The 16796-nt window shown below is 36.4% G+C and overlaps 1 protein-coding gene and 1 pseudogene across 1 annotated transcript; both read right to left on the bottom strand.

Moving 5' to 3' along the window:
- Positions 1-836: 836 nt before the first annotated feature.
- LOC118485061 lies at positions 837-8058 on the bottom strand (annotated as a pseudogene).
- A 17-nt stretch (positions 8059-8075) lies between these two features.
- LOC110930311 (ras-related protein Rab7) lies at positions 8076-11825 on the bottom strand. Its single transcript, XM_022173599.2, has 7 exons — positions 11606-11825; positions 11251-11277; positions 10149-10248; positions 9672-9818; positions 9510-9590; positions 9266-9411; positions 8076-8297 (listed from the first exon to the last, which is right to left on the bottom strand). The coding sequence occupies exons 1-7, from the start codon at positions 11656-11658 to the stop codon at positions 8231-8233; spliced, it is 621 nt and encodes a 206-aa protein (XP_022029291.1). The 5' UTR covers positions 11659-11825; the 3' UTR covers positions 8076-8230.
- Between the last annotated feature and the right edge of the window lie 4971 nt (positions 11826-16796).

Raw genomic sequence — 16796 nt, 5'->3', positions numbered from 1 at the left:
GTGAAGTACCTTGCTAAGTTGAGATGAATGGCGTCTGGATGCAATCGTGATCATTGTTCAAACCTGCATGAACCCTAGTTTTTTCAATTTGGGTGTAAATCAAATGGATGATTCTCTGCCTTCATGATTGGAAGAAGGAACGATTAAGGAGGTGAAGAGTTTATGAAGGATCATTACAAAGACAAATGTTTTAATGGTGATACTTGTATCTGTAAATCAGGAACCGAACAACCCAGGGATGAGGTTGTGGAGAATCTGTTCACTGTACATTGGATTGAAAATGCCATTTTTTTGCTGCGGGGTACATTATATAACAATACTTGTAAACTGAATCGAGAACACCACCCAAGTTTGTAGGAACTTGTGGAGATCATGGGAATAAGGAAACCATCAACAACTGCCTTGAACTGCCAACACAATAGTTATTTTTTATGGAGATCATGGGGAGGAAAAAGTGGAAGTAACCACCAGCTAAAAAACCCGTAAATAACCGTCCTGAACCGCCATGAGAGCGGTTATTTTTGTGAGTTTAAACGGCTCAGATTTAATCTCAGCATGATCCGACGGTGGAGATGGATTTGCAAGGTAGTTACACTTAATGGGCTTAATATATATATATATATATTTAATTTGATGTTATCATTTGCTTCATAATCAAACACATAGTTAAGTGAAAGATTGAACTTTCAAATTACTAAAGCTTACCTATCAACTAAGATTTCCATTTTCTATCATTTTAAATACACTACTAACCAACGGTATCGAATAAATCGCTTTTTGGGTTGGACAGGTAGTCTTCAAGAGGGTTATAGCAGGGAACCGTGGAAACAAGATTCAAACTTAAGAACTCTTCTAGATGAGAATAGCTACTTATTTGTTTCCAAATCCATCTAACCCGTTCATTAAATCAAGAGTTGATTAAATCAAGCTCGCAGCATTAGATCCAAAGATCTACAATTTCCAACTTCATGTTGCATGCCACATCACCAAAGGGACAAGTGACACATCATCTATAATAGATCATGCATGATAGCGGAATGCAATCAATCTAATATTCAGTCTCCAGTATCCCGTCAATGAGTCCAAATTCCAACGCCTGCAGAATAAAATTTGAAAAATGCCAAAAGTTCTAAAATTTGAAAAACGCATATCTGAAACCAAATAAAAGTTGAATCTGTTTAACACGATATATGAACAGTACCTCGGAAACAGGGGCGGACCTAATGTAGGTTGGGGCGTAGCACGGGCTACGGCTCAACTTTTTTCCGGTAGTGTAAAATTTTATTTTTTTTTTCGATTTTTATACTAAGGACACCCCTCAACGAGTACTAGGACACCCCTGAAAAAAAAATTTACAAACTGAAATCAAGCCCAAATAATACTGATTATATTAGCCCAAAAAAAATGATAGCCCAAATAACCAAATAATAACCAAATAGTGTATTAGATTGTTGTGCTAATTGTGATTGTGAGTTGTGAGTATTCTTTATTTCTTTTCTTCTTGAGTTCTTGAATTGTTTAATTTCGATCTAAAAATTAAAAATAAACCTAGCCCAATCTAATATCTAAAAACTTATTGCCAATATTAATTCATAAAGTCTAGCCCAATCTAATATCTAAAAACTTATTGTCAATATTAATTCATAAAGCCTAACCCAAATGTGATATGCTCAATAGTGATTCGTTAACCTAAATACTAATAACTTAAAAAAAACTAGTTTATAAAATTTAATTCGGTAAGGCCTAAGGGCCTTTTTTTTTGGCTCACTCAGGGCACTTGAATTTTCAGGATCGGCCCCGCCCTGTAATGCAGGTAAAAAAAAATTATGTTCTATAAATGTATCGTAAAAAAATTTGGGATACCCCTGAATATTTCTTCTAGTTCCGCCACTGCTCGGAAACAGATAGGAAACGATCCCTCTCTGTCTATTGTTGCACTTTCTTTAGTGGTTGGCCGGTAAATGCGGCATACATCATGTCGATTTTCTGCATAGTGATTGATAAGAAGATAAAAGATGATGCATGATGGCATGCTAATTAGAATTAGTATTAGACTCGGTAGTTTATAAGTTTCCGGTCTTCATTTCATACAAAGAAGAAGTGCCCCGTCACTTGCAGCAACTCCAAAACACACTGTACCGACTTTAGGTTTAATCTGAGAAGAAGTTAAATATTAAAAGATTGAAAAAAAGAAAAAATCAAGATATAAAGAAGTTAAATTTAATGCTTAATCTTGTTGTTCATCAATGACAAACATTATATTTGTCATTAGTTTCACAAACAGAAAATGTTAAGCCATGTATTCGATTTTTACCCACAGAATAGGTGCTCCCACCGGGACAGTTTACATACACCTAGGTAAGAAAAGAACGACAATTCGCATATTTTAGTAACAATTTAACAGATTAAAATGCATAAGAAATATGTATATGACTTATCAGGAAATGAAATCACACCAGAATATCTGCGTTCTCGTCTATTGTGGCCAGTGTAACAAGCTGTGGTATGACCCGTTGAGCTACCTGTGAGTTGATGGGCTGACCGACAAAAATGATACGGTTCCTGAATAATACAGTAAAAAGATCCAAAGGTCCCCCTGGAGTCATGACAGCTGGCATTATAGGTGGAGGAGCCCCTCTTCGTGCTACAATTGGACTGTAACTGCTCAATTTAAAAAACAAAAAAATTAATGAACCAAACACTCTAAACCACCCTAAAATTCCATTTTTTTCTTGCATATTTCTAAAAGAACTATTGCTTCTATTTAATGTGCTACTTCAAGATAAAACAAATTCTACAAATTAATTAGTATAAGGAACACAAAGGTAGAGATCAAATGTGGATGTGAAAACAATACTGTTATTTTTTTGTTCGCCGGCTAGTAACAAAAAATGATCTAGACGAAACAGAACTGCTCAAGAATTTGAACAAGCATGCCTTAATCTCCTTCTATGTTATGAACGACCCTCTGTATAGAGGTGTGTTCATTATAGCAATAGGTACATATGCTTATGTGGTTTTCTATTTAAAACTGGTTCTATATTGAACCACCCCCTCTCTCTCTCATATATACAAAACTAGTATCCTAGTTTACCCTAGTACGCTACTACTGGTTTCTGGAGTTTCTGTGCTTAGAAAGAAAATAGGAAGACGTAACAGCATATAAATTGATATAATAATATATTGGGCACGGGGGCGTGTTGGGTGAGCACGACCCCGTGCTGAACTTGCAGTAATGAAGAAAAATTGTCGAGAGGCTCTGTTTTTGCGCATGGGGTGTTGGTTCAAGCTTCCCTTAGTATCCTTCACCATCCCGAGTGTGTTTTATTCCTGCAAATTAAAACTAAACTAGAAAGCATAAAAGTTAAACTAATCTAAAACTAAGGATAGTTCCGCGGAATGCCTCCGTGGTGCGCCACGTTTATAACGGTCCTTGGCTAGACCCTCCTTATCGGGTGGTTCAGGCTCATCTTCAATTAGGGGGTCATTATTGCCAAAAGGATATTTCATTGAGCGCTCAAGATCTATGCTCCTTTTGAATGCCCCTAATTGAAGAGGTAGATTGTTGAATTTCCGGTTTTTCAAAGCTTCATGAGTTTTTACAAAAGGCCGTCCCAACACTAGAGTAGCGTCATCAAGGATGACAAAGTCGGTTGGGATTACTATTTGATTTGTTTGAACCAAGATATCCTCAACTACACCGATTGATTTTATTATTTTCCGATTAGATAGAAAAATGGGTATTTGAAGTGGAGAAAAATCACTAATACTTAATTTTTCGAAAATGTAGTTTGGCATTAAATTAACACAAAGATCTTTATCAATTGTAATATTACTAATAAAGGAATTTTGAAAGAAATATGGAACCGGTGTAATGTTAATTTCAAAAGGATCTTCTTTTATTAGTGAGGTTTGATCATTAGTTAACTTAACACTTACCATGTCTCCAATTTTAGTATTAGTGTTTAACTCTTTTAAAAACTTAGCATGAGGGGTTACTAAACAATGATTTTCAAAAGAAGGTGACAAGAGATTAATTTCTTCAAAATTAGACTCTTTATGAATTTTAACATTATCGGACTCACCTTTTTCATTGTTTAACTCATGTGTCGGTTTTTCACTTTCTTTTTCTTCCATTTTTATACTTTCAACTATCTCTACGTTATTATCATTTTTTAGCTCTTCTCTTGCGCGGGATTCCTCTTCCCTTGCGCGAGATTCTTTTATGCAACGTTCGATAGTTTTAATGTGTTCTAATATCCTATTGGTCACTTCGGTGAGATTGAAAGAATTTGGATCCTCAAAGCTTGAATCCGGTTGTTCGATCCTTGGCTCCTCATAATTCTCATATGAAGTAGATGGTTCACACCATTGTTCTTCATTGTAAGTATATGATGGATAAGGGTCGAAACTTTGTTCTTCATAGTACTCATATGAGGTGGGTTGTTCACGCCATGGTTCCTCATAATAAGTGTATGAAGGTGGTGGCTCATATCTTGAGTCTTCAAAGTATGAGTATGAAGGCTCATACCTTGGTTCATCAAAATATGAGTATGAGGGAGGAGGTTCATACCTTTGGTCTTCATAGGATGTGTATGAAGTTGATGGCTCGTACCTGGGCTCCTCATAGTAGTTGTATGAATTGGATGGTTGATATGAGTTATTATATTGAACCGAGCGTGCGTTACGACAATTAGTGCAATAATTACCCCTATAATCATCCTCATCATAGGTGTAGTTGTAACCTCTTGAGTATTGATCCATAAGAATCACTCAACAGATCACAACTGAGTCTCGGGACCAGAAAACAAAAATAAGGACGGAAACAGAAGCTGGACACGGCCCCGTGTCTGGTGAACACGGCCCCGTGTTCAGGGTCTGTATCTGGGCGTTTTAATTAAAGTTACTGGTCACGTTGAGCACGGGGGCGTGTTCAGTGAGCACGGCCCTGTGTTCAGACTCTGTATCTGGGTATCTACTCTAAAAATATGCAGCACGGGGGCGTGTTCAGCGAGCACGGCCCCGTGTTCAGGCTACTGTAAATGCAAAACTAAACTAAAATGCAGAAAAATATGCGCGCGTTTTAAAAAGGTTTTGAAAAACTGATTAGGCCGTCGATTTTAAGCTTTCTTAAAATCCTTGTGTCCCCGGCAACGGCGCCAAAAACTTGATGTGCGTGAAGTGTGTTATATTTTTAGATATATATTTAAGCCCCTTTTTACACTTTTAGCCAAGTTTTAAATTTATAAAACACGATATTCACTAACACTAAACACACATATGGGCAAGTGCACCCATCGTGGACGTAGTATAGTGTTGGTAAGATACCGAGGTCGTCCAAGGACACAAGAGCTTTTAATACCGGTTTATCCTCAACGTCTAATCAAATCAAAAAAGGTTAGAAAAATGTTTTAAACTAAGAAAAATAAAAACTAACTAAATGCTGAAAATAAAAATAAAGTAAAAACAGATAGACAAGATGAATCACTTGGATCCGACACGTGTATTAGTATAACCTTTGATTATTTTCGCACTTTTGCACTTTTTAAGAGATTATCTTAGTTATTGTAGTAGGCCCCTCTTTTGAAGGCGACGTTACCCTCAACCCAGTAGTTTGAGTCAGCAGGGATACAATCCTAAAGGGTCGGATTATTGAAAGATAATGAATTAAGTTATTAATGCAAATTGTGCTAGGCCCCGCTTTTGGCGGTGACGTTACCCTCGGCTAAGTAGTCTGAGTCAGCAGGGATACAGTCCTAAATAGCCGGGTTATAGTATTAATAGTAGTTAACTTATGAGGGGGTCAAAGAGTTTGGATCCCCGCCATCCAATACCTATGGGCATTGAAGGAGATCCTACTAAATTTGACCCAGGTCCCAAGCAGGACCTCTAAACGCTGAACAAGGGCAAGACCCTTACCAAACCGTTCTCTTAACCCCCGACCAGGTAGCCAACATACCTCCATATAGACCGTGGAGATATGAATGGTGAAAATCTTTTATTTTATATAGACAGTAAAATAATGCCAAGACACCACGGACAAACGATAAGGAAAGATCACCTTCAACATAAGTAACTAGTTATTAAAGTCATTAATACAAAACAAATAAAAAGTGCAAAAGATTAAAAATAAAAAGTATTATACTAAACACTTGTCTTCACCAAGTGATGTAAGAGACTTAGGCAAACATGGCCTTGATTGTCAAGAACTCTTACGATCAATCTTGGATCCCGAGACGACTCACACACTCTACGATGGACAATGGATGATGGTGGTGGATGATGGTGTTATGGTGGTGGTGGGTGGTTGATGAAGTGTGAGAGAGGTGGTGTGCCAAGGGATGAGTTGAAATGAAGCCAAGCACTCCTATTTATAGGCTGAACAGAAGCCTGGGCACGGCCCCGTGTCCGCTGGACACGGCCCCGTGCCCGCTGGACACGGCCCCGTGCCCGTCTGACACTCTCTCTCTTCATTAATTGTAATTCGCAATTACAATAAATGCATCTGCAGCACTCTGACCACGCCCCCGTGTCCGCTGGGCACGGCCCCGTGGTGGGCAATAGAAGCTTCTACCACTTTGTCTTTTGTGCCAGGGCTGACCATCCTGGACACTGCCCCGTGCTCGCTGAGCACGACCCCGTGTTGAGCTGGACACGCCCCGTGTCCGCCGGACACAGCCCCGTGTTCAGCTGGGCACAGCCCCATGCTCAGCTGGGCACAGCCCCATGCTCAGCTTTCTTCTTGTTTTTGCTTTTGCTTTGGGAGATGCTGTCGAGGAGTCGGGCATGCCATGTTTCTTCCTTTTCTTTGTATTTATGTTGGATTTGGCTGCATTTTTGCTTCTTTTGTTCATTTAAGCTCTTTTAACCCTGAAAATACAAAAGGAAGACAAAAGCACACTTTTTCCAACATTAGTACTTAAAAAGGGTTAGTTTTATGCCTCATTTGATGTAATTTATATGTTGCATTTTACTCACATCAGCTCGTCGAGCCTTATCGAGCCTTGGTGTAAACGAGCCGAGTTGAGCCGAGCTTATTTAAACTTGTTTACAAGCCGACCTCGAACCTAAAACTAAGCTTATTTAGTAAACGAGCCCGAGCTTCACTTATCGAGCTCGCGAGCCTAAAAAGTCTATTATTTATATTATTTTTATTTAATATACCAATTAATAGATAATAAACGAGCCGAGCCCGAGCCGAGCTCGAGCTTGAGAAAATACAAACGAGCCGAGCTCGAGCCTTGAAAACAAAGCTCGAATCGAACCGAGCCCGAGCTCTTATAAGTTAATCGAGCTCGAGCTCGAGCCTGGTCAAGCTCGGGCTCGGCTCGGCTTGTTTGCACCCCTATCAGCAACAAAAGGAAAAAAACTTCTTATTTTAAAATTAAAGGACCACGAGAATTTTATAAGTACATCTCTGCCGGTGTTTACGTGGCACATGTCCGGAATCCAAACACTCTAAAACAAACGCCTACTGATGCAGTGCTTGGCGTTTGCTTCACATCGGTCGGGAATTTCAAATGTGCCAAAGTTGTTTAGGCCCACTCTTACATCTTTCTCACACACACGTCTCTGTGCTTATATGTATAATACATGGGATTTTAAAAATAATGTAGTGTTGGAGATATAATAAGTGTTCAGGGGTGTGTGAAATTAATCTGACATGGCGACTGACATGACGTTTTGATGAGCGTTTGAACTATCTAGTGTTTGAGAATTGAGATGTTCTAAGTGGTATAAATGGTATGTAAATTGGTGGTTGTCGAATGCCCAATTGCAAAATGATATCAAACATGAAAAAACTCATTATTATTATTATTATTATTATTTTTTGTTAGATTAAGTTCATAAACAATTTTAGGTAGAGAACGGTAAGAACCGTAGCAGTCAGTTGTAGGCTCGTGGATGTATATGCGATTTGCAAAACTACACTAAACTATTAAAAAAATAAAAATAATAAAAAAAAACCCACCAACACCCGACCCTGGATGCATATAACCTGCACTTGGCTGCAACCCTCTTAGCCAATGCTTGGGCTGAATGCGCAACACAATGCATCACTACAGCTACACTTGTTACATCTTAAACTGAAGAAATAGATTGCAATAATATCACACAAAACAACTTCAAATCAAATTTACAGTCGAACCATCCACGCACATAAAGTGACCAAAAGATATTTTTAGTAACGTCGTACAGATACAAAGTTTGTAAAGAATGGTAATCGATTCTAGCAGTCACATCCAGATGCCCTCTGTTGACTCGTGCTTCCTACGTCAATGGTATCCGGCAAGTATCTTCAAGTTCCACAACAAAATCAGGCACTTGGTTAGTCAAAATTCACGGTTACTATAAACGTTGCTCTTTTTGTTCCAAAGAATGTACTTGCTTTGCAATATAAGGGACATATTTTGATGACCAACGTGACAGAATGTAATTTAAAAAAAAAAAGCATGTTTTATTAAACAGGTCGTGTTTATGACCATGTTGACCACTTTAGCCCGTTTAATTAACGGGTCGTGTTCAAGTTGAAATATTTAACCTGTTTAAAATTGGAATAAAAAAATATATTTTAATAAAGTCAACCCGCCAACCCATTTACTACTTGATTACAACCCGTTAACCCATTTGACTTGTTTAGATAAATGGGTTACATGAATTTAAATGTGTCCAGATTAAGGTTGATTTCTTTGACACGTATAAATATACGGGTATATTCAGGTTCATTAATTGATTTAAGAGTTAAATGCCATTTTAGTCCCTGTGGTTTGGGTCATTTTGCCAGTTTAGTCCAAAGGTTTCATTTTTCGCATGTCGGTCCAAAAAAGTTTCACCGTTGCCATTTTAGTTGCCATTTTAGTCCACTGGGTTAACTTCATCCATTTTTTCTGTTAACGAGAAGGGCAATTCGGTCATTTTATATGGCCGAATTACCCTTCTAGTTAACAGAATTACATATAAAATGACCGAATTGCCTTTCTCGTTAACAAAAAAAATGGATGAAGTTAACCCAGTGGACTAAAATGGCAACGGTGAAACCTTTTTGGACTCACAGGCGAAAAATGAAACCTTTGGACTAAACTGGCAAAATGGCCCAAACCACAGGGACTAAAATGACATTTAACTCTTGATTTAATTCAACCCGTCAACCTAGCACGATCACCACCTTTAGGGAGAATCAATTTTGTAACATAAATGTTTTTACTTTTATAATATAGTGTGTGTGCGCACGCGCATCCTCAAAAAGGGTTAATTTGGAACTTACATTTCTTCCTCTTCTCCATTCTTCAAGGCATTCTTAGCTATGACTTGAAAAGCTTCTTCAACATTGATCCCCTCCTTTGCGGATGTTTCGAAATACGGAATGTCCCCTTTTGCGGCACACCAAGCCCTCGCCTTCTTCTCAGAAACCTAATTATCATCATAACCAACCAACAAATTCAGAACACGCAAAACCGACCAATAAAAAGCCAGTTTTTCAACTTCAAATTCCCAGTCAAAACGCGTACCACTCTACTGTTACCACCATCTACATCAACTTTGTTCCCCAAAACTATAAACGGAAAATTTTCCGGATCCGAAGGGCTCGCCTGCAACAATTTATCAGCCCGTCGTCAGTTCTAGAAACAGATTATAAAACTTTGAAACTGATCTGCGAATTGTTAGCATACCTGAATAAGGAATTCTTCGCGCCAATTGTTGAGATTATCGAATGACTTTTGCACGTTCACGTCATACACAAGAACGCAGCAATCCGCACCGCGGTAGAACGCAACTCCAAGGCTCTGAAATCTTTCCTGTCCAGCTGTATCCCAGATCTGCAAGAGCGGAAGTTTGACCACGTGTTTAGGTTTGAAAAGAAATCAACAGATATGCAAGGATCCATTTACAGGTGATTGTGAGTTGCTTAAACGTAGGTGCTGATATGGCAATTTTAAGTGAGATTGAGGACATATTTTTAGATTATAGTATTACTATACATTCAAAGTTGAGTTGTCATACGCGGTGCTTAAACACAAAAACACATTCAATGAAATCATTTAAAGAACAAAGAAGAAAAGTATGACGAGGGACACAACAATGAGATTGAACATAAAGGAACAAATGAGTTTATATTGATTGCAAAGCGGGCATAATTGATGACTAACCTGCAGAGTGAAGAGCCTGTCCTCAAATTCGACTTCTTTTGTCAAGAAATCAGCACCTATCGTTGCCTTGTATTGATTGCTAAACTTCTTGTTTACATATCTAAAGTTAAATACTTAAGGCAACAAAAACCATCCCCAACACTTGCCACAGATCACAATATGTTCTTCAAGGTCCCCATTTCTATTTCATTTTGGGGCGTTTGGATGTTTGTTATAAGACCACCCGTAGTGGTGTGCCAAATTAAATGCCGGATCAAGATTTTTTTGGCCAATCACGCCACTACACCCATTTCTTCATTAGTTTTAATTAAAAAAAATAATAATTGGGTAATCAATGGATGGGGCATTATACCACTACACCCATTTTAGAAAAAACGCCCCATTGCTGACTGGACCGCCACATTGCGCAAAACGCCCAAGGGTGGGGGCATTATCTTCCCATCTCACTACACATGGTCTAAGGATGTGAGGGGCACTCCTAATTGAACCCACCAATAAGGAAGTGTCACCTCATTTTTACTCAAATTGAACCTACTGATGAACCCCCGAAGGCGCCCCTTCACCCTAAAATGTCCTAGGTGGCCAGGGGCGGTATACCACACCCCCTGGCCTAAGTGATTGCTCCAAGTTGGAAAATGAGGATCTGATAATTAAATAACCGATTTTCTTAACGTAATCACTCACCCAACCCAACCATTAATCACACATCCAAACATGAAAATCTCCTTTAAAAAAAAGGGTAGTTGCACGGTACCCCTGACCGCGGAAGGGATCTCCCTTCCCAGTTCACCACCCGACAAGGATCCCTGGCGGCAAATACCCATAGCCATCAAAGAGGGGTAAGAAACATGTTTCGAACCCGAGACCTCGAGTGTCCTCGGTCCGGCTTTAAAGCGGGTGTCGGTGGCCACCAAAGTGGCACTAATGGGAATTGAACTTGGGTCTCCATTGGAGAACCCAAGTCACTCCACCACTAGGCCACTTGTGGTGGTTAAAAAAAAAAAAAAAAAAAAAAAAATCAAGGATGCTCAAAATCTCCTTTAAGGTATATGCTCAAAATGAATGAACTAGCCTAATAGATTTAGGTATAATAAGAGGATACTGATTCATCAAGGATGTTTTTCCAACCCTGTATCACACAAGATATCAACAAATTTAGATACAAAATTAGGGAAAATTGCCAACAACACAGATTTATGATTGTTTATACTTAAACAAGATAGAAATTCATATAAACTATTTCCCACCAATCCATATAAAAAATGAATTAAATTAAAATAACCAATAAACCTAAATCAATTCTAAAAACTTAAAATTCAAACTTTGTTAATCAATTTAACCAAGAATCAAATCGAACTATTACCCTTTGCAACAAAACTAACCCAGATCAAGATTCACAACTCGAATTAAGCACAAAACCCCAATAAAATAAAAATCAAGATTAAAAACGAACTGACCCGCTGTCACCGAGGATGATGACTTTGAGAAGCGTTCTTCTTCGTGAAGGCATGGTAAATGGATGAAATCAGATAGTGAAAGTGATGATTGAAATAAAAGCAGTAGTAAATAGTCAGAAGAATCTTGAACTAATCAGGTCGTCAGTCAAGAACCCGGTTGGCATGTGCAGGTGGTTATTGGCCGTCTGCTCACAGCTCACAGGGATGAAAAGACCCAACTTTTTAATCATGTATTTTTGGATTTATTATAAAACCATTTCTTTTTGAATTTTCTTTTTTTTTTTTTTGGTATTTCTAATATTGGGCTTATAGTACTGGGCTCACGGAGCAAAATACAACTTTTATGAACCACAGAAAGCACGAAAAGCTATACCGTTATTAAAGTGTACGCTAGAGAAAATGAATAAAAGAAATTTAATAGTAAGGATGAGCTCGATACCAGTACTGTACCGAAAGTAGCAGTATCAAAAACGTCAAAATGCGGGTAACCATTCGGTACCGAAAAAATCGGTACTGAAAATTCGATACCGATACCAAATACTAAACGTTCATCCTAATTTAATAGTAAAATATGTATTTTGTGTGTATATATATAATTGATTAATAATAATATACATAAATATACTAACGACCATAATAAATCTTTCTTTGGCACGTGTCAATCTCTGGTGCCTTCTTATCTTATTTTTTTTTAGTTTATTTTCCCTTTTAAATAATACTTTAACTAAATATAATTTAGATAACTATAATAACTTTTTTTTTCAAATTTTGAATCATAATCTCCTTATCTTATTTTTCAATTTTTTTCTATTAAACAATAGTTTAACTAAATATAATTTAGACAAAAATAAAAACTTTTTATCAAACTTTGAATTAATAATAATAATATGTAATTTGTATTTTCTCCTTCTTCGTAGGAGATAGAAGAAGTTTTTTTTTTCCTTTGTAGAACCACATAAACATAAAAATTTTTATTCTCAATTAAATTATATTTAGTTAAATTATATTTTTAATAATATTATTATTTAATATATAATATGATACAAAAATAAGAAAATTATATTAAATCCCAAACTTTATAGAACTCTCTTATTTATTTATTTATTATTTCTTTTATTTTTTTTGCTTATTAATAATCATCTAATATTTCATTGATTCTACCACATGTAATGCATATGTTTCTAACCTAATAATAAATAAAAATAACCAATTAAAATTTTAATAAGTAAATAGGGCATCGAATTTATCATTTAAATACATGTCTTCACAACCGTATGCGTTAATCGATTATATTATATGTATTTAAATCGTGCAATATACGAGGTATTTTAAAAAATAACTGTTTTGTTTATTATATAAAATTAAATTTATACAACCCGTGTAAAACACGAGGTTTTAAGCTAGTTATATAACGTATGAACGTAAATCTAGTTGACATGACACTAAGAAAAATTGAAAGTCAAATACACACGCATATTAGATTTTGGAGAAAAATGTCTGAATAGTCCCTGTGGTTTGCTATATTTTCACCTATAGTCCCTACATTTTAAAAATTACAGCTATAGTCCCCAACTTTTGCAAAATCGTTTTCGGATAGTCCCTAGCATGGATGGGGGTTAGTTTTTTTTTTTTTTTTTTTGAAGGGTGACTTTCTATGTACTGACCAGTAATAGGTCACTGAGAGCTTGTCGATGACAAGCTCCCATCAGCCCCGCTTACCGAACGCGATGTTCTATCGGGCCCCGGCCGGCGCGCTAGCTGACCTTCGCCCGGAAACCATACTGCCCCCACATGAGAGACTCGCTGGGGTAACAGCTGGATGAAAACCGGGTTGCCCTCAGGACCGCACCATGCCTCGGTAGGTAACGATCCATCATTGGGACGTCCCGCACCATAAGCCACAAGTTGTAGTCGAACTGGCGACCTCCCAAAGGGAAGAAGCCGGCCTAACCAATTGGGATATGGTGGGGGATAGGGGTTAGTTTTTATTGTTAAGTAGATGTGAAATGACCTAAATACTCTTTATATTAAAAAACTGATACATAAAACATTTATAAATAAAATTAAACTTAAGTAGGCCCCACCTAAATCACCACCCACATTTTCTTCATCCCAACACCACCTGCAACCACCCACCTTCACCATCATCTTCAACCTCATCCACCACTGCCACCATCACCCTTCAAACTCTGATGATGTACGGTGACAACATTACCTCAGATTCAGGGGCGGACCTAGGTAGAGGTTTGGGCGGGCGGACGGACGGACCTAGGTAGAGGTTTGGGCGGGCGGGCGCACCCCTTGAAATTTTTTGTGTGTGTATTTTATAGGGCAAAATCTCGATCGCATCCCTTGATATTTGGTTAAACCCTTCGTTCGCACCCTTTGAAAATATTTTCTGGGTCCGCCACTACTCAGATTGGACGATGATGTATCCAGAATCTAGTGTAGTGCTAATTAGTGTTGATGTAGTAATAAAAATACATCATTTGAGTCTCTGCCTTTTTTTCACCCTCAATTTACCCGTTATCAAAATTCAAATGAATAAACCATCACCACCCAGTAAAAATTCTTCATAATATAATATCTATTCTATCTATACATATCTATTATCTATTATATATAATAAATGAAAGTTATTTGGGCCACGTGTCATTTAATTAGGGCATCCTCGGTTCTCTTTTCCCGCCTAACAGTACCACTGCCCTTTTCCTTATATATCTCTCTTCTCACTTATTCTCTTTCTTTAGAAACTCGGTTTTTACAAATGCCCAGGGTTCCTTCTCTCTCTATATTCCGGCGATTCAAATTTCATAAACGCTGTAAATTAGATTTTGGCGTACATCCTTCATTTGTTCATCCATTACTTCATCAAAAGGTTTGTTCTTCTTTTTTTATTGAAATACTTTCATGATTTCCTCTTATTTACAGTAATCCTTTGTGTTTTGGGTCTTTTCATGTAACCATTGCTAGGGTTTCTTATCGAGAGTTAGATCAAGAGATGGGGCGTCGGCTAATGGTTCTGCGGTGTTTCTTTTACAAGATTGTTTCATCTTTAGGTTTGATTTGTATGTTTATAGATTTGTGTTGATTTTTCTTAATGGTTATATATGAGTACAACATCTATTGATTATTTATCTGTGAGTATGTTCACCGATTATTCTTTTTGAAATTAGGGTTTCATCTGTTGATTTTTGTTGATATCTGGTTTGCCATAATCATGCTATGTGTTTTTATTTTTGATTTTTATTAAAGTTTTGTTATCTGAGGTTTGACTAAATGATGATTGTCAATGATCTGTTGCAGATGATAATGATGATGATTGTTCTACGGTTGTTTCCAGTATTGTTGTTCCAACATCGTTTAAAGTATGTGTTTTTTGCTACTCCGATTTTCAAATTTGAGTTTTTAATTTTGAAGTGATATACTCTAATTCTCGGTTTATATTTCAGTCTAATCACAGTTGTTTGAAATTCACACAATCTGCTGCGGGTTATTATAGGTTTGTATTCAAAGAAGCGTAAAGTTTAATTAAACACAAAGAAAGATTATTAAATTTATATGTAAAATAATTTTTGCTTATGACTAAATGATGATTATAATTGACTTGTGCAGAAGATGATGATGTAGAATCCACAGTAGTTCCTACTAAACGCAAGAAAGGATCTGCTATTGTTTTAAGATAAGATTTTATCTTACTAGAGTAATGGTGTTTCCTGCCTTTTTTGTATTAAAAGAAGCATAAAGTTTGTTCTAAAGGAGCTCTTTATGAACAAAGTTAAGGATTAAGTATATGAGGAAAGGGCTACTCTTCAACAACTGAAGAAGCGTTTTCATGTATTGCATTTTGATCATCTGATTATTGCTGATGATGATGTTTTGTTTCATGTTGTAACAATCAGTGAATTCTCATATAATAGATTGCTTTGCCCGATTAGATTATGTGTTAAATTGTAGTTCTTTAAGTCATTGTTTCATTTTCTTGAATTCTATGTAATTTTGTAAAGAAGTACAATAACAAACAGTGGTTTTAACATCTGTTTGCAGTTTCGTCAATAGTTAATGGAAACACATGTTAGGTTGAACAGTTTTAACCGAACAGTGGTTTTAAACCACCATTTTAAGCATGGTCCTTCTAAAAAAAAACAATATTTTAACCCAACAGTCGTTTCAGTCCCCTTCAACCTCCACAAAAACAATTTTAACCTAACAGTGGTTTTAAACCACCAGATAAACATTTCTTTATGGGCAAACACCTGTTTATGGTCAAACTTCTGTTTATTGGCAAACATCTGTTTAAGGTCAAACTTCTGTTTAAGTCCAGACAACTGATATATAAGGTGAAACATATGTTTCTTCAAAATATGTTAACCATTAACTGTCCAAACATCAGTGTTTAAAAAACTGTTGGGTATCATCTGATAGGAAAAATAACCACTGCTCACTTTTTTATTGTTGATATCTATTGATATTGACCATCAGTGGTTTTCCTAAACAAACAGCCACTGCTCACTTTTTTGTTATTGATGGTGTTAATTAGTGATAGATTGAAATTATCAAATAAAAACTAGAATTACAATGAAATTACCATTTTACGTTATCGTTACATACCATCAATAACGAAAAATTTCCTCCAAAATTGTTTTGATCATAAAATTTAAAATTATATTAAAAAATAAAAAAAAAATTCTTGATGACTATTTGTTGCAAACCAAATCAGTAATTAATGCTAATTTCTTGAGCTTTGGACATTTAAAATATTCAAAAAGTGAATTTCAAACTGACGGTTATTATGTTTAAAAATTAAAAAAGTCATCATGACAGTTGCTTTCAAATCAGATCAGTAATTACTGATAATATCAGTAATTACAGAAAAGTCATCATGACAATGACCTTCTCTCTCTTTTTTTTCCTACTCTGCATAACAATTCAAATATTTAATATTTAATATTTAATATTTAAATAAAGGAGGATATAAGGATATATACTACTGTCGATTTCCAATAAACATCAGTTCCCAATAAACATCAGTTCCCAATAAATAAGATAATTTAATAATTATCAGTTCCCACATTCAAAATTCAAAATTCAAACCGTATATTCTAATCCTATAAATAAGATATAATTATCTGCTATCACATTCAAATCTCGGTCGCTCATATATGTGTGTGTATCTCTCTCTCTCGAATGC

This window comes from Helianthus annuus, chromosome 12 (assembly GCF_002127325.2).
Source record: "Helianthus annuus cultivar XRQ/B chromosome 12, HanXRQr2.0-SUNRISE, whole genome shotgun sequence".
Classification (NCBI taxonomy): Eukaryota; Viridiplantae; Streptophyta; class Magnoliopsida; order Asterales; family Asteraceae; genus Helianthus; species Helianthus annuus.
The sequence above is the reverse complement of the archived record's forward strand: the minus strand, read 5'-3'. Positions and strand labels throughout refer to the sequence as shown.

Bases quoted from the DNA above. Each gene is read 5' to 3' on its own strand.
- LOC110930311 (XM_022173599.2), bottom strand. From the start codon at position 11,658: ATGCCTTCACGAAGAAGAACGCTTCTCAAAGTCATCATCCTCGGTGAC. The intron at 9,819-10,148 runs GTTAGTCATCAA...CCGCTCTTGCAG, and splicing joins ACAGGCTCTTCACTCTGCAG to ATCTGGGATACAGCTGGACA. The intron at 9,412-9,509 runs GTACGCGTTTTG...GATGATAATTAG, and splicing joins ATGGTGGTAACAGTAGAGTG to GTTTCTGAGAAGAAGGCGAG.